This window comes from Rhinolophus hipposideros, assembly GCF_964194185.1.
Source record: "Rhinolophus hipposideros genome assembly, chromosome: 9".
In the NCBI taxonomy this organism is placed as follows: domain Eukaryota; kingdom Metazoa; phylum Chordata; class Mammalia; order Chiroptera; family Rhinolophidae; genus Rhinolophus; species Rhinolophus hipposideros.
In genome coordinates, this window is record NC_138055.1 from 37,826,932 (window position 1) to 37,852,172 (window position 25,241).

Here is a 25,241-nt window from a genome sequence, read left to right on the forward strand (position 1 = left end):
TCCTAGGAACACTGCATCTATACCAGCAAAATAGTCTATCCTATCCTCTCCCATATTCTGCCTTAGTCACTTATAACAATGTCCATCCTTATGAAAACCTGAAGTGGGGAGCTGTACTGGAATAACATTTCTTAACAGGCCACTGAAATCCTGCTCCAAATTACTCTATACTTTGTAGAAGAATGAAACTTTACGTAATCCATCTTTCTTAAATTCAGGTTCATCACTCATGAAACTCAATCTCCCTCCAAATTAAAACTGCATTTCCCTTTTGATATTGCTGCCATTTGGATGTTCAAAATATCATGCATAGCAGACATAGTTTCTTGGCTAAAATTCATTGCCAAACAACCCCTCTGTATTTATTTGAGGAAACCTGGCAGGAGTAGGAATAATTCCGCACCTAACTGGTTCAGATACTATATCCATTTGCTGTGCTAAGCACTGTTGACAAACAAGACGGGTAAGACTCTTCCCTGGTCTTCTCCTTCACAATAAACACCACATCCATTCTTCCAGTTATTAAGGCCACATTCTTTGGACTCGTTTTTGACTTGTCTTCCTATTATACCTCACATTCAATTAATAAGCATAAAAAGTCATTCAATAAATTTTTCTTAATATAAGCTTGGGGAGCAGCTTCAGTCTATACTCTGTATTTCTGGCAGGAATTTATTTACTTTATAATCACTCACATTAAGAATATAAATCCAAAAAAGAGGAGAATCAGAGAAGCATAAGAAAAAGAACATCAAAAGATCACCTGGTTCAGATTTGTCTTTTAATTTAACTTGATGGATGAGGAGGTGAGATTCCCACAACTAATAGGTGACATAACAAGAGGCCTAATGTCCCAGCCCAGTGCTCTCGACACTAACTTTACTTTAATTGCCATATTTGGTCTGAGTACTGTTGGATTGATTAAGTTCATTTTTAATAAAGTTGTATATAGTCAAGAATCTATAGATGACATTTTGTTTTCTCATTCATGTGGGGTCAGAAAACCAGCTAACATCCCAATTGTTTGTTCTGGAATTTTATAGATCTGAAGGCCTCAAAGAAAGAGTCTGAGGCCACAGAATACTTGGAATTATTGGGGCCATTCTCTTGTATCTGTGTTTATATCATGGAAACTTCCCTTCTGTGTTGCCAACATTAATAATCTTCTGATGATATTGTTCACTGGGGATCATTCTCCCCATTAACCCTGGAGATTTTTTTCTTTTTTGATTGTTCAAGAGTAAATGCAGAAGGACTCTGCTATTCTTTGACCCAGCAAGAGGGGTTATGAATCAGCACAGCCAGAATCCCCACATACATACAGTGCCTCCGACTTTCCACTTCTAACTTCCACTTCCAACTTTGAAAACTGTACCGAGTGTAGGATTCCCTGAGGTCAGGCTCAACCTTAAATTCTCCCTTATCAGTTGTTTAAATGGTATGAATATGGTTCTCCCTAGAAAGCCCACATGCACGTAGCTTTGTCAAGCACTACAGTATATCTACATGGGATTGTAGCAATAAATTCAGAGGGGAAAAAAAATGCTTCTTTTCAGAACGATTTTATTTTCTCATTTGGGTTCTCTTCATGCATGTTATCTAATTTATAAATATTAAATCAAAAAATTACATTCAGTAAAGAGAGCAGATGATAGATAAAAGCCAAAAATAAATCTTTTTAGAGTAAGCCCTTTTATAATTCAATCTGAACCCACTTTTAGTGTTGAACTAGTAACATTTTTAGGTTTGGATATCGCCACTGAATGCTTAGTATGTTTGGTAAAATAAATCAATTATAGTAAGTTGTTTTTATCTTAAATACCCTTAAGAGAAAGATAAAAGCTAGATGACCGGGAACCAAACAAGTTCATTTCTGTGCATAGTTCCCTTGGATTACCATCAATATTCATGGACTTTCCTAATGCACCTCATTGTATTCTGCCCACTGAAATATCTGAGACAAATGTAAAGTACAAACAAGCGTAACACACTACAGCATTATGTGTGTAAGACATTTCAATAAATGTACCAAAAATAACAGCAGTGAACAATAAAATCAGATAAAAGATTTTCACATTAAAATCTGTAACCTAATTCTAACCATTCATTGACTACACACTTGGTTATATGTATGAAATTGGAGTAAAAAACTAAATTTAGAGAAATTCACTAGTGGACAGGTATAAATACTGGTTTTTTTTAAATGTTCCTGGATTTCTGCACTCCTCTTAGCTTTGCAATACATTTATAATGATTGTTATCGGTGTTATTACAGATATGCATATGGTGTTATCATCATTGTTAATGATGATTGTTATTCTTGTATAGCTCGGCCTGCCTCTCCATTTCCAGAATAATATACCTCAGTCTAATTTTTAACAGGTGGTATTTTTTCATAGACACCTTTGATTTTCTGCTACCATGTTCCATGCCTCACATTTACTGCATTTACATATATCTATAAATGTATTTCTGAATGACCCAAGAAAATTCCATTTTCCTATACAGTTAGTGAAGTAACCGATCATTTAGAATCTCATGGGAGAGATTATACCAGAATCAAAATTAAAATGATCAATAATCTTAATTTAGCTGTGCAAACAGTCACTTGTAGGGGGCAAGGAATTGCTACTCTGTGAATGTCATCTTGAAGTCTATTTTTCTGATGCTGCTTTTCCTACTTTTGTTGGCATGAGAGAACTGGTTTAAAATATACAAGAAGTAGAAATACTTTACACCTAAGAAAAGAAAACAATGCTGCCTTAAAAATATCAAAAAATATTTTATAAACTAGGATATTTATAAAAGTAACACTAAGACTTGAGTTGTTTTCATTCTTAAAATAATGAGAACTTATCACTTCATTGTTTTTTCCCATATGCAGATGCAAGGAATAAGGCATTCGGGTGAGATTATATCATGGACTAAAAGTTGTGTTCCTGTTTATGTTACTTTTTTAAACATTCCCTTTATATCTATAAGGATATTAAAAAAGTAACTGGCCACTTACCAAAATAAATAGTAGAATTATGCATGTGTGGTTTACAAGTACTTGTAAATAGTAACAAAGCATTCCTCCAGAAAAGGAACATTTTTCAATGAAGAATTTAAGGGTACATTTTGCTATGAGAGGACGAGAATGATAAATTGCTAAAATAATATTCCAGAATAATTTTTTAATTTAATTTGTAGCAAATACAGAAACTCCAAAGACCACATCTGAAATTTCCAATTCTTTGTGATCATGCTGAAACACTGTCAAAAGTGGTCAAGAAAAAAACACACTGAACTATTCTTTCGAGAGTAAGTCCAAGGTTAAAGCATATCACAAACATTAAAATTCTATCAAATTTTCAAAATTCTCACTTTGTGTTTTGAGAACCAATCAAATCTATGTAATGTTTCAATTTTATGCTCAAACATCTATCCACGTGCTTCTCAGTGTCACTGGAGTGTTTATGCCAATCTACTATTTTCTTTCAACATTAATCTAAGACATGAAACAAAAGGAAAGCAAAATCCCTTCCTATGTTTCTTTATTGGTTTCAATAATAATGTTTTCAATAATAGTGTTTAGAAATAACTTCCTAAATCTCTGCTTGCCGATGCCAGCAATCTGCTCAGTGAATTTTGTCTGCAATCAATAAAATGGGCACAAGAGATGCACACATAGAAAACATTTGTATATATCTTAGGTGAAAGACTGAGGTGGTATTATGGGCTGAATCACATCACCCAAAAATCTGTATGTTGAAGTCCTAATCCCCATTACCCCAGAATAGAAGCATATTTAGAGATAGTGTATTTAAACAGGTAATTGAATTAAAACAAGGTCATTAGCGTGAGCCCTCATGCAATACAATGGTGTCCTCATAAGAGGAACTTTAGACACAGAGGGAAGACCATGTGAAGACACAGAGAGAAGATGGCCATCTATAAGCCAAGAACAGAGGCCTGAAACAGATCCTTCCCTCATGGCCCTCAGAAGGAATTAACCATGCCAACACCTTAATCTTGAACATTTCAGCCTCCAAGAACTGTGAAAAAATAAATTTCTATAGTTTACCAATCTGTGGTACTTTCTTAAAACAGCCCTAGAACATTAACATGGGTGGTATCATTTCATCCTTTTGTATCTTACCAGAGCATATGACACAACATATGGCAGGTTCTTGGTAGGTGCTGGTTATCGACTAAAACTGTACAAGGGAGGCCAGGCTTTTCTCTATGTAATGACTCTCTGGTGCCGAATCCCTGACCCAGACGAGGAACTCGGCTCAACATATCCATCCTCCCACCACATGGAATCACCAGTTGCCATGGCAGAGTCCTCCCTGGTGGAGGCCCTGCATCTACTCTTTAGCTTCTGGCCCAATTCTGAAAGAGTTCCCAATTTCTGTGAGATTCTCCTCACTCCCTAAAATGGAGGCACAGCAGAAATATTCAGTTTTCTCTTTCCAGAAAGTATTCCTGGCAAGAATCAGTAAGATGGTATGCAAACATGTGAATCTCATTTCACCCTCAGAAGATAGATAGAAGAGCTGATTCTTGCCAATAGACCTCAGAGGAAACAGTGCTTAATCTCAACTGTGAGATACGTTCCCAACCCTTGACACAGCCTTTAGAGGCAGCACAACGTAAAAATCTCTTCTACTCCAAATGTAGTTTTTACATGATTCCAGAGACAGCTGAAGAAATAACAATTTCATGACTCATCAGTGAGTTACTATATTTTCCAACTTATTAACTCTCCTTTAATAATAGAGTATTCTGTCTATACAAAAAAGAAAATAAAAATGAAAACCCAAACCTCTTAAGAAAACCTGAGAATGGATCATCCCTTTCAAGATCTTATAATGGGAGCGTGTAATCTATTTTTCAAATAGATTAGATTTCATGTTGAGCAGGTAGTTTACTCAGGAAGACATGACCCTGCGGCATTATGACCAAATAATCTTCCTTTACATCATCACTTGCTATGTTTCCTATCATTGGCTTCACACACAGATGTCTTTTGCTAACAGGCCTTAAGATCAAGTGTCTATGTAAAGTGCTTTTCATTCTTCATGTTAGAATTTGTTTTATTAATAGAGCAATAATTGAAACAATTTAAAATGTGCTGAATTACTGATCCCTAGAGGTAGCAGTAAAATAAATCAGGAGCTACCGCGTATAATAAAAATGAACCTCCAAAAGCTGCCTATAGAACCTACAATGCTTTATATGTGCCGCTTAGAGCATGGTAGAGGCCACATGAGTCCAGTAAAACTTTATCAACAGTCACTAAATAACACCTTTTGGTGGAAGGTGAGCTCACTGTATCATCCACTGCACACTTTTCAATTACCTTCTCATGTCAAGGTATGATTAGAAATTAACATGTATCAAATGCCATTAGTGAACATATTGAATAGACTATCCATAGTCCAGTTCAAAATTATGATCCAGTTCTAAAGTTTATACTTTCAGACTAAGAAGGAATATTTATCTACCTTGAGACTAAATCAATCAAGTACATTAAAAAGTTGAACTTAAATGTCTTCCTGAGGTACTTTCCATACTGAAGTGAAAGACTTCTTTTTGTAAAATTCATGCAGAAGCATTATTCCAAAAGCAATACATTTAGTTAAGTAAAAGGAAATGAGAATTCCAATGCAAAAAAATTTCACAAGTTTTTGAATTAAAAATTTTAGCCCCCACTTTTAAAAGAGGAATTTTTCATTAAGAAAAATATTGTGTTATATTATGAGACAATTATTTAAAGACAGTACTCATAAAGAAGAAAGGAATCCTAAAAGAACAATTTTTAAGTTAGTCAAGATTTAGTATTTATAAAAACAATTGGCAAACAACAGTCCATGATCCAAGAACAAAACATGTTGTAGCAGATGCCTTGTCAGAAAGCTACAGACGATGAGAAGTAGCATATTCTCATCCATATGTTTTCTCAGCCTTGAGAAAAGATATCCTCAGTCATTTCAGCTTTGCAGAACACAGAGTGCCTGTGTACATAGCAAAGTAAAAGTTTTTTTGTAAGGGAACTGTGAGCCAAGATTTCTGGTTTCATTTGAAAAGAGGTGGTACATACAGTTAAGTGGAAGATGAATAGAAAATCAGCCAAATAACTTAAATAATTCAAATAACTCAATCTGTCAAGAAGAAGAAATTACAGAAGAAATTGGAGTGGTCATTGTTTGTTTTGGCCTGCCTGGCATCCTTTCCCCCATCTTTTGGCAATAATGCTTCAATTCTCTCATAAGGAATGAGAGAATTCCCTCCCCTCTTCCATGCTGTTTTGTTAGAATTGTTTGTTATGCCCGGTCTTAAACAGCTGTTCAACAGTTGGGTTTATATGAAATCTTGAGTTAATAGCAGAGCGGCAGGGAGCACAACTGAGCAACTGGGAAATCAGAGAGGTTGGGGGTTCTGATTAGTTCAAAGGACAGTTATAATTGGGGTAGCTAAACATGCAAACTGAATGGGAAGGAGTAAAGGTCAGCCAGCGGCGTGGCTGAATTAGCTATTATGGAGAAGAAGCAGTCCCTGGTGATGAAAACTTCCTAGGTGTTACTGAGAAAGTGGGTGATGGATGTGGAAGGGAGAAGGACAGTGCAGATGCAGAGGTCAAGGGCCTAAGAGGCCAGAGTGTTGGATGGATAGCCTGTGTGGATTAAAATCACCCCTGATGATGGCAGGTCTGGGGACTGAGACACAGACTGTGAGCCAGGGTCCAAATTCTTGGGTGGATGAGAGAGAGTGACGGGGACGCTGAAAGATTCCGAGGTGATATAGTCAGAAGGCCTTAGCCTCAAAGGAGCTGAGGATTTTCAAAAAGGGCAGAGGAATCTGTCCAGAGTAACAATGAGAAGTAACAAGAACACAAAGCCTCTTCATGTAGTAGATAAGAGAGAAAACAGACTCTACTTGACAGAGCTGCTGAGAAAATGGAGCGGCCTTAGAGGAGAGTGAGTCTTCATTTAAAACAAGAAGTTGGAGGGAACACATAGAGAAGAAGGTAAGGATACAGCAGGAGTTTGCTGAGTGGGACAGAAAAAGAGAGGAAGAGTCTGGGAGACTGAGGAAGAGAGAAATGGTAGGGTCAAGGCAAAAAGACAAGGAATGTCGTGCAGATGACCTTGGGGAGCAGGGGTGGAGGAAAGATTTAGTGTTCACATTTCATGCATGGAATGGTAACAGCTTGGTGACATTGGTATAAACAGTCTCTTTCAAAGAATGGGCAATCCAGAGGTCTTGTCTAACTCTTCTGTGGGAAAGAGGGACACTGCCAATTCTAGATATGGTGCAGCCTATTTGTTGAAGGAATAAATGAATAAATGATGGCATGCACCGTGGTGGTAGATGGTGAGAAGCCTAATGAAAGCATCCTTCTCAAAGGTATGCCCAAGCGTGAGATTGTTGCTGGCAACCACTTACCTTTGGGCAAGCACTTCCCTGATTACTATACTTTGGCATTTTAAGAGAAATGAAATCAACTCATACCAGGAATGGAAATTATATAAATACATGTCTCTGAGTTGGTATCTTCAACATTATTCCACGTATATGGTATTAATTATAAGCATTTGGTCTGATTTTAATTGTCCCCCTGCCCTCATTTAGATTGTTTTGTGCCACAGATGCATTATACCAGGTTGCTATGTGTGTTCATTTACACATCACATTTGTTTTCCCTAGGCCATCACTGTAGAACTAGTATAGTCTATAATGTGAGTTTTAATTAAAAACTCAGCCAAAAGCTGGGAACAACTGAGAAAAGATAAACCTAACAACTGCACTGAGCAATTTGCAAATATTCAACATGTTGTGCTTTGTTTTGTTGTAAGTAGCTAAGAATTATCCAAAAATGTTTGAGATTTTCAAGCACTAGATTAAATGTGAAGAAACCAAAGCTACCCTGAAGAAATCAGTAAATGGTAGATGTTCAAACTCTTTAAAAACAAGAAGAAATGTCTTCAGGTGATTTATGTTATTTTAAACAAGAAATCGTTCTCCTCTGACAGCCATGGGTGACATTCCTACAGCTCTGGATGCTGATATGAGAACAGAAGGAAAGACAGTGATTGTAAACATGGGCTCTGGAGCCAGACAGCCTGAGTTTTCATCCTGGCTCCAACATTTTTATGCTGTGTGACCGTGGGCAAATTCTATAACCTTTCTGTGCTGCAGTTTCCTGAATGTGTTGTTATAAGGGTTAAGTGAATACATTGTAAAGCACTTATACAAGCACATGGCTATCATTAGACAGCAAACACCATAAAGGTGTGTTAGCGGTGACTGTTATTTAGAACATGTACCTACCTGAAAGAGGATGAGAATACATTTCCCTTTTTATTTTTATGTTTTTTAAGATTTCTTGAACCCTCGGCTTTCTAGAGGTAATTCAATGAGTAAAAGTGTGAAAGAGATAGCTTCAACAGGCAAATTCAAATTTAAATTATCATTTATTTTCCTCAGCGTTATTTAACTGTCTACCATGTAGAGAAGCATCGTACACAGAGAATCAAAAAACTTTGATCCATATCCCTGTTCTGCCCATTATAAATCATTTTACCCTTGGGGCCTCAGTCTTCTTATCTACAAAGTGAATAAAACAGACTTTCCTACCGCAGAGAGTTATTAGGAGGCTCCAAGTGTACACACACACACACACTCACAGTGTTGCTTTGCAAATAGCTTCTCAAGAGATGCGCAGTCAACAATAGTTAAACAACAACAATAATGTGGCTTTAGTGCCTCATGTACTAGGCTGCATAGCTCCTCTTTGAGAATCTCTCCAAATAGTGGTCCAGAAATGAATGCATCTGATAGAAAAAGTGAAATGTATCAGGCCCAATCTGTTTCACACGGTTATCTCCCCTTTTCTTCCTCACAAAAATAAGAGCACAGAACAATGACAAACACCAATTTTTTCCTGTGGCAGGAGATCCTAACGTCACTCGAGATCAATAGTTGGTGGACTCTGTACCTTGTGATTCTAGTTAGTCTGACAAACTTGGTCCCAGTTCAGATGATGGGGCCTCAGCTGCTCTCCAGAGCACCAGTTATTCCCACGTTCCCCTGGTTTTAACCAGGGGAACCACTGGCAGGAGTCTCTTGCTTGTTCTTCCCAGGTCCCTGCTCAGGGAAGGGAACACTTCCTGGAAGAGAAGTCTGGTCAGCTTTCCGATCTGGTCATCCTTCCTTTGCTTCAGCCTCCCTTGGCTGAGTTCCCACCTTTACTATGTCTGGGGATCTCCCATTTCTTCCCCTTTTGCTTTCCAAGCCAAATAACAAGGAAAGACCACATAGTCCATTGCACACGGTGCTTTCTGCAAGATAACCTCCTTCATCAGCCCTCTATGCCATACCTCTCTCTGTGGCTGGCCCAACTTTGCAGGTGTGTCAAGTATCAAGAAATCTGCCATTACCTGAGTTACAAAAAGGTGCAAAGTAGAACTTGAAGTGATACTTGTAGAATCTACGCGTTGGATGTGACAAGTGAAGCTGAATGTACTGCACTTGCAGACAGTCGATACCCTTTATTCCTACTGTGTCAGTCAGTCAGTCCACAAACTGTATGCAGTGTAGGGCACAATGCTAGACATGGGGAATACTGCAGCGAATAAGGTCACCAGTCTCCACCCCCAATAGTCCAACATTGTGGTGTTTGGAGTGGGGTTGGAGAGAAATACAGAACTATACCCTCATAGCATCTCAGCACTGCAAAGTTTTCTGGGCATTTCTTCGTCTTATGTGTCAGATCTATCCTCAAAGAGTTTCAGATGTATTTAAAATACCAACAAACACCAAAGCAAATCTTCTTAAGGCATGATGTGGAAATGTCTACACTAAAGACGGATATAATTTTATAAGTGCTGAAATGATTACAAACTCTTATAAAATGGACTTAAAAGAAACTAGTCATAGAATGCTTCCTGAAAAAGAGTTTAGGTCAGACTTAGATGGAAATAATTAATAGGACAGTTTAATAATATATTAATTTTAATGCTATTTATTCTTTGTATTTTTTCTTTTCTTCTTTTTTATTTTTTATGATATTCAAGTTTTGGTTTGTTTTTTTTTCCTACCTACAATCATTAGCTGCCCAAATGTCTTACACTTACTAGAAGCAATAAATGCGTAGCTAAATTCTGAGTACTGGTAATATCTTCATCGCGATCTTTAGTCATTGATCTCTACAGAATCATAGGGCATATCTCAAAAACCATTGAGGCACTAATGTTTTTATGTAAGATTTTAAAAATGGGAAAGTAAAGGCAGGGTATAATTAAGAACTTTATAATTTTTTGTAATAACAAGTTTACAATGATTTTAACCAATCTGGTAAACTTATCATTTTTATAGACTAGCAGCAAGTAGCCAAGCCAGCCCAGGAAATGAAGAATAAATTTCTAAAAGTACTTGTTGCTTTTGGACCCATCTTTAATTACCAAAGTCTGTTTGCCTAGATGAAAATATAAAATAAAAATTCCAAAGTAGAAAAGTATACTAATTATCTTTCCAAAACAGATGACTTATTGTAAGTAGACATCAAAATGTTTTCATATTTCTAACATTTAGTGACTTATTTAAAACCACACACACACACACACACACACACTCACAATATAGGAATGATTAAGATGGTACAACATGTTTGTAACTTCCCTTACTATACCTGGTTTAAAATAACATTAAAACATTACCCCAAAAATTGCACTCACTTCTAAAATATATTTAATAAGATATTCTATAAAATGCAGCTGATACTAAAATTGAAATTTATTTTCCCTTAGCAAAACAGTTATTATTAAATTCTTAAGCTACAGTGCACTCTGTGTAGAAATTCTCCTTAAATTTGTTTATTTGCTTCCTAGAAAGTGAAATGAGTACATGCATCGAAGGTGAATGATTCTGCAAGATTCTTAAGATAAGAGGAGCTTGATACAATTTGTAAATTCACAACAGTGCAATTCCTGCTGGGACTGACAGGTCTGCATATTTAATGTAGGAGTTAAGTTTCTTGGTATAATTCTGGCATTCTTTTTGCTGCTCCTTAAAATCAGAAATAAAAGATTAGTTACAAAGAATTTTTTTTCCTACTGAGGAAAAGAATAAATTCTTGTTAACTCAACTGACAGTAAAATTTACAGTTAAAAGATGAAAGCTATCTTAAAAATAACAAAGCATCGTTTCTTAAAGATCTTTATTCCATATCACTGCAGATACCAACTTTCACATTAGAAGCCACTGTTGGCCATCATGGTTCTATGTGTAAATACCACCTATGCCACCGGGGCATTTGTAAAGATCCCAGCTCTCGGTTAGATGCTGTGCTATTTGTTGAATGCCACATTTCCACAAGGGGATGTCTGTGATGGTTGTCTTACAAAGTGTTGTTTAGAACTGTTATATCTAATAGCCAGAATACTAACAATTCAGACCATGTCACGGGGTGGGGCTTGGGGAGCTCTGATATTGATCTTAAAAATCCTCTGCAGCTATTGCATCACATTGTCCCCAATCAGCTTGATCTAAAATCTTCAAGCCTTTCCTAAGCAGCTCACTGAGCAAATGGTTATGCCTTTCGGTACACACATATGCCAATTTTATCAAGAATAAAATCAAATAACTTTTTATTTTATTTAGTTGAATATATGAGAAAAATAGAAGCATTGTAATTATAAGTCATATAACTTATTTGGTTCTAACATTCTAGTTAAGAGTGTGAGCTCAGGAGCCAAAATGTTTTGGTTTAGAATAACAGCTCTCTTCTGCCTACAAGATGTGTGACCTTAAACTCCATACCTCAGTTTCCTCAAGTAAAAGGGAGATAATAATACTATAATTAATAATATAACATAGGATTGAAGATTAAATAGGATAATACATGCAAAGGGTCAGGCATAGTATCTGATATATAGTAAGCTCCCAATAAATGCTAGCTATTATTACTTTATAAAAACCAGTGCTTAAAACCTCACCATAGCTGTCATAGAGGTAGTTTCTAGATATCTCTGCAATAGTATTCCAAGGATATATGGCATGTCACACCTGAACATTTTAAGAATACTGAACTTGACTAAATATTTTTGTTGTTTCATAGATTATATGTATGCCCATGTCACTTAAAAGTAGATAGGAATATATTAGCAGGGAAAATTATGATTGGCATTCTAAATAGGTCAACTTCTTTCACTACAATGCAAGAAAAGTGACTTTAAATTACAAGTTCCACAGGCTACCAGTGAATATTTTCAGTACTCATTATCTTTTCCAATTCTAAAGTACAGAAATTACAAATTTTATATGTTTAGGAGGAAAGCTTATAGACATCTTTACTATTTATGATTGATATCTCTCCCTTTTATGAGAAATGATTTGTAATGTTCTATAAATCGTAATGAAAATATATACTAAAGAGCATAAGATGAAGAAAATTGACCACCACCCCGCATTCTTAAAACCACACCAATCCTCTGAACACAGTCCTTTTTACTTCCTGCCCCTGCCCCATCAGCCCACCTCTATTCAATCCCCAAAGTTGTTTTTATCTCCATTCCCACCTCTGGCAAACCATTACTCAGATCTAGACCTAAAATATCTTTAAATTCACAAAACAAAGGTGTGGTGCTATAATTAAGCTACTCTGATCAACAGCACACTTATCCTAACAGGTGTTTCTCTTTTTTTGTGGTAGAGAGGGTGTGGAAACAAGAGAACAAAATGGCTTTAAGGACTGAGAACATTAGAAATCATACTGCCCTCAAGCCATTTTAAAACATTCCTTCTCTTTTCTTTCCCTCCTCAAATTTTCCAACATACATATTATTTTAAGTGCAAATAAATGTGCCTGCTGTTGTTACCTTACAAAAAAGTCTTTGAAATATGACCAATCCCAAAGGAAAACTGAGCTTTCAAGGTTGTTTGAGTTATATTCTTTGTAATTTTTTTCTTTTCTATCAGAATTGACAAACCATACTTACACGGAATTTTTATAAAACTCAGGTAACTTTCCTCCTTAAAGACTTTCTATATACAATTTTCATATTGTATCCTTCAATAAAAATAAGTATTATACTATAATACGTAGTACATATATGATCACTGGATGACTTCACATACATAAAATTACATTTTCCTTTACTTGAATTAGTCTTGGAGAATCTTCAAGATATTGCCCTCCCATGTGTCAATCTCTAGGCCTTTTGGCACAAACTAAGGAATATGAAAGAAGGAAGAATATTAAGTAAAATTATTTTAGGAATTGTAATCAAGGTATTATAAATTGTAAATGTTTATAAAATAGTTGACTATCAGATAAAATGTAGTTATATGATTATTTTCCTTAAAATATCATACATACACGGCTAACAAAATCAGGAAACAGGGATCTCAAAGGTGCACACTGCTTTAAATTGCATCTGGTTCACCCACGAAGCAAATTTATGATTCACTGTTCTATCTTTAATTTTTTGTGTGTGTATGTGTTTTTTTTTTTTTTTTAATTCATTGGGGTTACAATGGTTAGTGAAATTACATAGATTTCAGGTGTACAATTCTGTATTACATCGTCTATAAATCCCATTGTGTGTTCATCACCCAGAGTCAGTTCTCCTTCTATCACCATCTATTTGATCCCCCTTGTCCTCATCTCCCACCCCCTACCCCAAACTACCCCAAATCCTCTGGTAACCACTAAACTATTGTCTGTGTCTATGAGTTCTTGTTTAATTTTTAGCAGCTACACACACACACACACACACACACACACACACACACACACACACTATTTCTAGTATTGGAGACCAACGAAACAAAAATGGAAATGGAGATTTTCTTTTAAGGTGACATTTTAAATTTAAGTAAGTGGAGTCTTAAGTGTAATATTAGGAGAGCTAATATGAAAAACCCTAGTGTGAGGTGTTTATTTTGATATAATTCTGAGAGATCTCTTAGGAATGCTACAATGCACAGACAGTAGAAATCCAGCTGATTAGGTATTAGACAACCAGGTATTAGGTAGCCTATGTGATTTAATGCAATTCACTTCTCTGAGTCTCTCCACATTACAAATGGGGAGCTTAACACTGCCTGCTCTACATACTTCCTAGAATTGTTATTGAAAGGTAGCAGAATATTTTAAAATTATTTGAAAACAGGTAAGTGTTATTATAAGTTGAAAGCATTTTTGAAAGCATTTTTTTTATATTCATTCACATTTAAACTGCCATATATAGTAACTTTAATCAGCCACAGGTAAGCTCTTCATCTATATTCTACATGTCATTTCTCACTGTCAGTAAAAGGATCATTGTCATAGATTGGAGAATGGCCCTCCCAAAGATGACTGTGCCCTAATCACGAGAACCTGTAATATGCTACGTTACATGGCAAAAGGGACTGTGCAGGTGATTAAGGATCTTAAAATGGGAAGATTATCCTGGATTATCCATGAGGGGCCCATGGAATCACAAATGTCCTTATTAGAAAGAGGGATGCTGGAGGGTCAGAGTAAGAGAAAGGGATGTGACAACGGAGTGTGGTGTGTGCGCGCGTGTGTGTGTGTGTGTGAGTGTGTGTGTGTGTGAGAGAGAGAGAGAGAGAGAGAGAGAGAGAGAGAGAGAGAGAGAGAGAGAGAGGTTGGAAGATGCTATGCTGCTGGCTTTGCAGATGGAGGATAGAAACACAAGCCAGGGAACGCAGGCAGCCTCTAGAAGGTAGAAAAGGCAAAGAAACAAATTCTCCTCTAAAGTTTCCAGAAAGAACACACCCTTGCCAATGCCTTGATTTTAAGATTTTTTTTTTTTGACCTCCAAAACTATAATAAATTTGTATGGTTTTAAGCCACTGAATTTTTGGTAAATAGGAAACTAACATAATCATTAAAACACAGCCAACTATTATCCCACTTCTGGTAATCAAGGTTATTTTCTCTGAGAGCACTTGAGTTGTAAAATAATAGCTCTGACCAGTTTTTGAATCTGTTACCCAGTGTCTTTTCACCCAGACTGGTGAGTCATTTCTTACCCCCCCATCCACCACTGTCACAGATAATTAAGCACCAACCAAGTAAGAGGGTCAACTGACAACACGTAGAGATCACCAATTCCTGTCCTTTTCCAGTGTAGGTATTTGAATCATTCTAGATTAATATACTTTTCTTTAAAATTTACTAGGGAAAGTCTTTCTTCTACTTCTACTGGTGGAAAAATGCTTCTCATTTCAAAACACTTAGAATTAAAAAGTTATCTAAGGTCTATAATTCTTTTAGCTATATATTTTTTTCTTATTCTTTCCTTAGTACACATAGAAATTAAGAAATGATACTCATGAGTCCCTTTCAGGTTCTTCTTTTCTTAGTAATGACTACATTTTCACATTCTTTAATGTTTTCTTAGAGGTTTCCTAAATCTTTATCTATTTTGGATGTTACATTCTATCTTATATTCTGTCTGCCTATGATTTAAAATTTGGACCTAAAAACATGCTGGACAGAATATGCTAATCTTTTTTTAAGTACTATACAACATTTGTAAAAGTTGGCTGTGATCTAATAAACAAGATCAGGCAAAGAGGAAGGAGTCCCAATTTAAACCCTGTTCTAGTACTTGCTGTGGTACCTCGGGCAAATCACATAAATTCTCTGGGTCTGAATGACATCATTTATAAAACAAGAAGCTTGCACTAAATACCAAGAAAAAGCCTGAAGTATCATAAAAGAAAGGCACAAAGGCTTTTAATCCCCATTGGCTGGTACAGTTGATAAGTACTATCCGTTAGCTACTCCACAAAGGTAACACCAGGGGTAGAGAGGCTTGTTTGTATTTTATCAATCCATGATTCCAAATGTAGCAAGGCTCCATACAGGAAAAGCCTGAGGGACTTTTCAGACATATTGAGTAACACAGATTTCTGGAGGCTAATGTATGGGGTGGGGGGCACACAGGAGACGAAATGGACAGCCTGGAATATCAAGGCAGTGAAGTGTTCCTGAAGGTTTCTAAAACGCTCTCATAATTTCTGCAGACTATTACAGGAGTCCACTAGCATGTGAATTGTACTTCATGGTGGCCCTTAGCAAGCTGTGTCATCCATCTCTTTATCCCCAGTGCCCAGGCACAATAACCGGCATTTAAGAGTTGCTCACAATACATGTGTTAGATGACCGAGCGAACAACCCCAACTAACCTTTCTCATCTTAACTTTACCCGGAGGGCTATGTCCTGGTGGTGCCATTCACATCTTTTCTTAATGTGAATCGTGCCCCTTGGAATTATGAAAACAGTAGTCCCGCCTCCCTTCAAGAAAAGTCTCAGGGATCTGGACTACTGCAGTTTTCTAGACAAGAGATAATGAAGGCCAAAACTAGTGGTAGCTGCGGCAATGAAAAGGAAAAACAGATGCTAACATAATTTATTTTAGGGTGGTTTGGGAGATATACTAAAACACACTTGACTACTCAAAGTAAAATCTAACTTGATTTATTTCCTATTTTTCTTTAGAGTAATTCAATAATAATCTGTTACATAAAATTGGAAGGCTTATCATTTATCTCCTGTTAAGCACTAATAACTGTTATCGTAAACTTCATTCTTCTGTCAAAAATTTCTATTGACTCCATTTTTCTATTTTAGGCTCTAGTTCTTCAGTTAAAATAAACTATCTGCAGCAATATATTAAGAAATCAGAGAAAAACAACAAAAAATCCCGTGGAACTCTGCCATTTTTTAAAAAGCATACCATATATGCAGCTCACAAGCATTTTTCTTGAGTGCTATCTCAAAGAAACATTTGCTAAAATTGCACTGACCGACTTAATTTTGATAATTTGCTTTCTAGATATAGTTTAAGTGATGAAGAGAACTAATGTAAAGCAAAAGTCATTTTGATTAGTGAAGTAAACATGTGATTCATACTTCAAATGTAGTATTTTGAAGCTACACCCCTTCTATTAATATTCAAGATTCCACTGTACTTTTCTACAAGAATACATTTGTTAAAAAAAAAAAACAACAACACCTAACACTACAATCTTTTTGGAATGAGACAGCATATACATAAATTAATAAAATAAAATGCTTTCATTTTAAGCGTATCAGATGATTAGTTTTTAGAAAAACAGACCAAAAAGTTATTAAGGGCATGGTACAAATTTTGTTGGATACTAAACATAAAAGCAAAGGTATCTAGCTAAAAAAAAAAAAAAAAGCTGCACTAGATTTGTATTTCACATTTAAGTGTATTACCTTGGGTATTAAACATGCTGCTAGCTATCTCTTAATGAGCACCTGAGCTGTCATTTTTAATAACAAGCTGACAATTATCGTCTATAAGTTGATATTCCCTGAAAATCATGTATGCAATATTTAAATTAATATAGTTAAGAATAGAAACTCATATCCCATTTATTTTTTAAAAGTATTATTTTATAATTGGCAAAATATTATAGAAAATGACATGAACATATATTTACAATAAAAATTAACATATGCCAAAATGCATACATCACTTTAATATGCAGCAGAACTTGATATAAAATCTTAGTAATGCATCTCAGTTGCCCATTGTTGAAAAAGGTTATTTGGTCCATGAAGCTATATGAGAAAAATATACATATTCAAGATAGACTATAATAAAAAAAAAATAAACCAAATACTTGGGCCATTTTAATCTTAGTTATTCTCAATTGAAAGCAGACATGAAAGACGAATACCATAAAAATTCAAATTATCTCATTCATCTAAAATACATATTCCATTAATATGAAATACAAGCAATTATATAATAACCTATTTTAATTCATTGGTTACAGTATTCTAGAATTTCTACTTTACTTTCAAGTACTAAAAAATTTTTTTAAATACCTCTTCCACAAAGCTGTCTTTCTTCTCCAGCATTTCTCGTAAAGTCTGAAGAATTTTAATACACAGTTTTTCTTCTTTCTCCATTAGTTTCTTTGTATGATTAATCAACCTTAAAGCAAAACATTAAACCTTAAATAGGACAGAGATTTTTCTTCAAGCTATATACTAACATCATATGCTAGAGGGGAAAACAAATCACACTATTATTTGAGAATATGAAGTAAACAAGATAGATACCTGTTTTCCAAAGTTTAAAAATTTCATTTTAACTTATAGACTTTTTATTATAGAACATCTTTTGTTTTACAGGCAATATATCTTAGGGCTTCTAAATTATTCAGGTAGTGCACTTTTAGTGGGACATTATACTCTTTGAAAAACAATGAAATGCTGATTATCTTACTAGTAGAGAAATATGAATATTTGTAGTATATTACATTTTATTATGTTATACTATATTATTTTCTATGTACTATGCTACATTAATTATATAGAAGTAGCAGTATATAAATTTATAAATTGCAACCTTAGCATAACGGGCTGTCTTCCAGTTTCCACTAATAATAATCTTCACTGCTAGGTAGAAACAGGCAGTTTTTGTGATTGGAAGCAAAACAAAAACAAAAACAAAAAGTAACATTAAGACATCTATCCATTTACTATGCTTGCTATAATTTGGACAAAAACTCTCATTTTATAGTGGTAACCTTTGCACTGGTGTTCTTTCAGGAGAAAAGGTGGAGGATAACAGTTACACAACACCCCCAAGAAGTCAAAATCAAGTAAAGTGTTCACCATTAGAATTTATAACTTAGCATATATAGCTCTGAACAAGCTGGTTCTCAAAATGACCCCGTGAAATACAAGCCTTCCTGGAAAAAAACAAATGATGTAGAAAATTATGGAATGATCTGATTTTAGTAACATAACAGAAGTTCTGTGGGACAAATCCTGAGGGAAAGGATTTGTCTAGAAAATCTAGTATCTAGATTTCACTAGATAATGGCTAGTAAGTGGCTTATCGGGTGTTAGGGTAATGCACAAGGACTTCCCATGGATTCTCTTAATTCATCCTCACAACAAGCCAAGGCTACAGGTTCTATTATCAGGCTAATTTTACTGAGCAGAAAGCAGAGGTACAGAGAGATAAAGCAATTTGCCTCTGGTTACATAATTATTAAGTGTTGTTATCTGGAAATAGACCCAAGTCCATTTGACTTCAGAGCCAAGATTCTGAAGCACCATTCTGTGGTGACATGACATAGTTCACTGATCTCGAGTCTCAGAGTTACTATGAAGACGGTCCCAGCAACAGTAGGTTGCACGCAGCCACCTCTTCCATGACATGTAAGTGCTACAACACAGGTATTTGTAATGCCACAACCTGGACAAAGAAACTTACATTCTGTTGGGACAGTTGCCTAGGGCTGACAGAGAAAGTTAATGTGAAGAGATAACATTTAACTTTGAAGATTTCACCTGGCAGGGAAGACTGGACAGAGAAGGCAGAAACAGAAAGCTAACCATCATGTCCAAGAAATGATAAGTATCCCAACTGGCAGCTGACACTTAAGGATTTGGAAGAGGAGAATATAAGAGATGTGGTCTGAAAAGAAAGAACTGGAAATATTATTCTAGCATCTGGACTTTACAAAAAATAGGGAACCACTGTTTCAAAGGACCTGAACAACCCTGTCTACGTGTGAAAAAAAATACCTCAATGGCAGTGGGGAAGGTGATGTGGAAGAGTGAGAACAAGGTAGATGAATAGAGCATATGATGGGGTATGGATACAAGAAGAAATATAGAAATAAAATAGCCAAGGCTTCACAGCAAAAGAAACCAACAAGAAGAAAAAGCAACCTACTGAATGGGAGAAGATATTTGCAAACAATATATTCGATAAGGGTTAATATCCAAAATATATAAACAGTTCACACAACTCAACATCAAAAAACAAACAACATGATTAAAAGATGGGCAGAGGACCTGATTAGATACTTCTCCAAAGAAGAAACATGGAAAGATGCTCAATATCACTAATCATCAGGAAAATGCAAATCAAAACCACAATGAAATATCACCTCACACCAGTCAGAATGGCTATTATCAAAAAGACAATAAATTACAAGTGTTGGCGAGGGTGTGGAGATAAGGGAACCCACGACCCACGTGCATTGTCGGTGGGATTGAAGATTGGTGCAGCCACTATCAGAAACAGTATGGAGTTTCCTCAAAAAATTAAAAATAGAACTACCGTATAACCAGAAATTCCACTTTTGGACATTTATCTGAAGAAAATAAAAACAGTAATATGAAAAAATGTATGCACCCTATGTTCATTGTAGCATTATTTACAATAGCCAAGATATTGAAGCTACCTAGGTATCCACTGATAGATGAATGGATAAAGATGTGCAATACACACACACACACACACTCACACACACACACACTCACACACACACTCACACACTCACACACACAATGGAGTATTACTCAGCCATAAAAAGGAATGAAACCTTGCCATTTGTGACAACATGGATGGACGTAGAGGGTATTATGCTAAGTAAAATAAGTCAGACAAAAGAAGACAAATATCATATGATTGCACTTATATGTGGAATCAAAAAAACAAAACAAATGAACAAATAAAACAGGAACAGACTCATAGAAACAGAAAAAAAATTGACAGTTGCCAGAGGGGCGGGCGGCAGGGAGAAGAGCGAAAAAGGTGAAGGGTATTAAGAGGTACAAACTTCTAGTTATAAAATAAATAAGTCACAGGGATGTTATGAACAGCGCAGGGAAAAGAGTCAATAATATAGTAACTTTTTATGGTGACAGATGGTTACTAGACTTATTGTGATCATTTCATAAAGTATATAAATGTTGAATCACTATGTTGTACACCTGAAACTAATATAATGTTATATGTCAGCTATACTTTAACAAAAAAATAATAAAATAAAATGAAATAGCCAAGACTTGGTAAATAATGACATATGGGAAGTGGAAGAGGAAAGGCAGATAATAGATGCCTGGAATTTATAGGTTGGGTTAGTAGATGGGCAGTGACACTTTTAAATGTTATCTATGTCATGCTGAAGGAGTGAAGAAAACAGTGAGCTCCTTTTAGACATGTTAAGTCTGAGAATCATGTTATATATATCCATGTGGTCAAGTGCAGCAGGCAGAATAGCTGTTCTCAAGTTCTCCTTAAAAGGAAAACACCTGTCTCTCTAAAATCTCTGCTATTTGGTCCTTTCTTTCACATGATAGTCTCTGAATGCATGAAAGTAGTTTAGTGGGTATTGTAAATTTCTTTTGATTTTCTTTTTCTATCTGGGTGTTCCCATTTTCTTTAACTTGTCTTTAGATAAAATATTTAATTCACTAACCATGTGAAAATATCAATTGGATATATAAGAATGAATGGCCACTTGTTAGGGATTTCTACAAGGTGTTCATCTCTTACGTAATGTTTGGTTGTGTTACATCAGAGGCTTTCAAGTATTTTTTTCTATGATCTAAGGGAAAAATAAGTTTCACAAAACAACCCCCTATATAAATACTTGTATGTTTGTAAACCACAAAAGTTACCTTTACTACATGAGATGCACGCTGGTATTTTATATTCTTTCCTAATTCATTTTTTTAAATTAATGGTTGTCTCTCCTTCCTATGTTATTTGGATCAAATCCCAGTTTGTAAAACTCTGAGATTCTTCTCATAAGTGAAAAGTGCAGGTTTGAATGGACCATAACCAGATACTTTAACAGTTAACACCCACATTGATCTATTCTCTCTTTATTCTCTTCTCTCTCACTCTATGTGACTAAGTCGATAGGTGAATTTGGGTTCTTTCCTGGGATCTATCCCTCACGTTATCCAGCAGACCCATCTGGGTCAATAAGTTCCAAGAGTTAAATTCATTAAAGAAAGTTGGAAGCCCGCCTTAAACCCTAGACCTAAACTATATTCTCCAACAAAACTCCACCCGAAAGCTCAGCACAGTAATTAATACACGGCCCCCTGCATGGTCATTTATAAAGTTGGATTCTAATTTCATTAGATATTCTTGAAGATAAAACCCTTGGTTCTTCGCAGAGCTGGGGAAGGAGTAAAGATAAGCACTAGGGCAGAAAATTGACAGTCCTGAGCCTCAGGCCGTAATACGATCCTCACAGTACAAACACCTCTTCTCTAACCACTAAAGCAAGTGTGACACCTTTCTCCATCTGAGTGTAGGATCTGTAATATATTCCCACCGTCCTAACACTCTGCTTCTCTCCTTTTAGTTTACCTAATGTTGTAACAGATTTGCCTCACCTTCAGCACAAGTCAATATTTTCTTAATATTCTGCATTGTTTTATATGACATGCTCATAGACCTATATCTTTAAGTTCTAGACCAGTGCTGTCTAGCAGAACGTTTTCTGTGACAATTGAAATGTTCCGTATCTGTGCTGCCAGATTTGTTAGCTGCTAGCCACATATGGCTATTGAGCATTTAAAATGTGGTAAATGTAACTAAGGAACTGAATATTTTATTTTTATTAATTTTAAGTTTTAAATAGCCATGTATATCTAGTAGCTGATGTATTGACAGCCATCTTAACACTGCATCAGCAAACTTTTTTTCTAAAGGGCCAAATAGTAAATGTTCTAGGTTTTATGGGCCATACATACTAGGCAACTATTAGTAGACTCTGCCACAGTAGTATGAAAGCAACCACAGATAATATGTAAATGAATGTGTGTGATCGCATTTCAATAAAACTTTATTTGCAAAAATAATCAAGGAGACCAGTTTAGCCTACAGGCTAGAGTTTGCCAATTCCTGTTCTAGACTCTGGAATATATCTTATTATTTTTCCGTAACATATTAATTTTCTGGAGTTAAAAATCTCAGGTTTATGACCCATTTTTTAACCCACATTCTATACATCAATATATATTCATGTAAGGTAAAGGGTATTTTTCAAAGACCTTATTTTTATACTGAATTACTAGGCAATACTTCTTTATTTTTTATTTTTTCTAATGGCCTCCACAGTCATCAGTTTGATAGACACTCTAGACCTCTTCATTTAAAAATTCTTATTAGAAGACTGAGAAGTCTTCTAATACAAATTAGAACAGTAGTTCTGGAGTGCACAACATGTCAACCAACACTGGCAAATGCCCTAACAGATACATTTGTTCCTAGTCCCCTTAAAATATACTGAGTCTACAGCCAACAATCCATGATTCTGTCCATAATATAGAAACCCTACGTCACTATCATCACTATTCATAATTATCATCCCTGTAGTCAGTTCTTCTCATCCCGTACCTTGTTTTCTCTCCCCAAATCCCAGCTTTAACTGGTAAAAGAAAGGAACATACTCTTGTGTCCCCTAATCCTGCAATTTCTTCCTTAGTACATCATAGTCAACAGAAGAGGTTTTGAGACTTCTTTCAGCAATATCCTCAATCACACAGGAAATAGCTATGGTGGATGATGGTCAAGGGGGTTGGTAGCATTCTGCAATTCTCCATCTAGATACTTTCCCCAAGGAAACAAGGTATCTCTGACTGGCCATCTTGAGTCTACATGTGATGACTTGTAAATCATTCAGTGAAGTGCCCTCCACGTTAAGATATGTCCCTTCTTTCTGAGGCTAGTTATATTTTTTCCCACAATTGCTTATACTTACAAATCTTCCTTGAAAAATTTTCACTTACCATTAAAATGAAAATATTCCACGATAAATATATTAACTCTAACAGATCTGACAATACCACACAAATGTTATGAAAAATAAGTAAATGAAGGAGCTGCAGAGAAGGACCATGGAGGCAGCACGGCAGAGTGCTGAGTATGAGAACTAATAGCTCTTTACCTGAAGCACACCTGAGTCTCAGCTTTCTCATCTGTATGATGAAGCTGACTATCAATCTCTCAGTGTTTGTGTACATTAGATAAAATAGGTAGACACATAGGACAATAATGCACACAGTTAAGACCTCAATAAATGTTAGCTCCATTTTCTTTCTCTCTGTGCTAATGAAAACCAGTGACTTTAAACAGGAATTGTTTCAAGGGTCACACCATATAGTTATAGAAAAGAACTAGAACCAAAATATTTTGTGCCCAATAATAATACATTTCATTTTCAGTAAATTCTAGTAAAATATGATACCCTTCGCCAGAATTAAATTTCAATTGAATCCAATTAATGTTTGGAAGTATTTTTTAACATGGATTTTAGACCTTTCACATACTCTGTTGTTATAGGCCAGCAGAGTAAACAGCAGAAATGGTAGAGGCCATCTTAGTTTGGTAACACTAACAGAATCTCAGCTTGCACCCACTTACTTGGACATGAAAGCACCACATCGTATTCTTGCATCACTCCCCTCAGGGAACAGAAGTTCTGGACTGTACAACACATCAACCAACACTGAGAATTCAGCCTGCATCATCGGGCTGAACTGTTGCTCCAAGGAGGCCACTACGTCCTAAGGAATAAAACACAAGAGAACCCATGTGAAGACCCAAGTCAAATTTCATCCTTTGAAGCTATGACAAGCCTCAGAATACTAACCAGGAATGAGTCGTGGCAATTTCAGAGAAGGTGTACTCCACCTTCCCATGGCACGGATGTCCATGTTTTAAGTATAATCCGGTTTTCTGTACAAATACTGCCTGGGTCTCCTTTTTCATTTATCAGGTAAGGGAGGAATGGGTAGCTCTTATGATTTCTAAGGATATACACACAAGAGGAAGTCAATAAAGCCACGGTGACAAGCCCTGCAGTGTCTAGGATTGTAATGGAGACATGACACGTATTCATCAAGCTGGAATAATTTGGGGCATGATTATGGAAGAGCTAAACGAGAGAGAGATTTTATATGCATTATCGATCATCAGAACTAACTATTTCTTCCAATGGGGAAATTCCTTAATATATTGTCTGAAGCAGTATTAGTACTATGCAAAGGTTCAATAACATTTAATAGTATTGGAAATTACATTGTTTGATAAACATTATTGGTTACCTACTCAACAGCCTTTCTTCACCCTCTTCCTTGCTAACAGAATCCCCATGCTTGTTTCTGAATCAGGCAGCGACATTCTCAGAGGTATGAGCCTTCTGCAGCTTAGGGCCAAAGGTTGATTAGTTTAAGCTAGTCATGGTCACTCCACTTGCTGTGCCAGGGATTGGTCTAGCGGTCTAGGCATGATTATGTGACAAGGTCCTGGCCAATAGGACATCAAGTAACGTCTGCTGAGCACGTGGGGGCATGTGTTGGGAGATAAGGGGGCAGATTCCTTGGAAACTACCTATGGCTATCAAGACAGTGTGCAGTGTGAATCCAAAATGT

At 36.0% G+C, this 25,241-nt stretch overlaps 1 protein-coding gene across 5 annotated transcripts in view; it reads right to left on the reverse strand.

The window, feature by feature from the left end:
- Positions 1–25,241, reverse strand: part of ITPR2 (inositol 1,4,5-trisphosphate receptor type 2) — a 438,931-nt gene that overhangs the window by 175,207 nt on the left and 238,483 nt on the right. For all 5 annotated transcript variants that reach the window (XM_081060952.1, XM_081060953.1, XM_081060954.1 and 2 more), the window contains 2 exons: positions 24,232–24,374; positions 17,868–17,976 (listed from right to left, as the gene is read on the reverse strand). In XM_081060952.1, the coding sequence (XP_080917078.1) occupies positions 17,868–17,976; positions 24,232–24,374 (252 nt within the window). The remainder of the gene's footprint in view (positions 1–17,867; positions 17,977–24,231; positions 24,375–25,241) is intronic.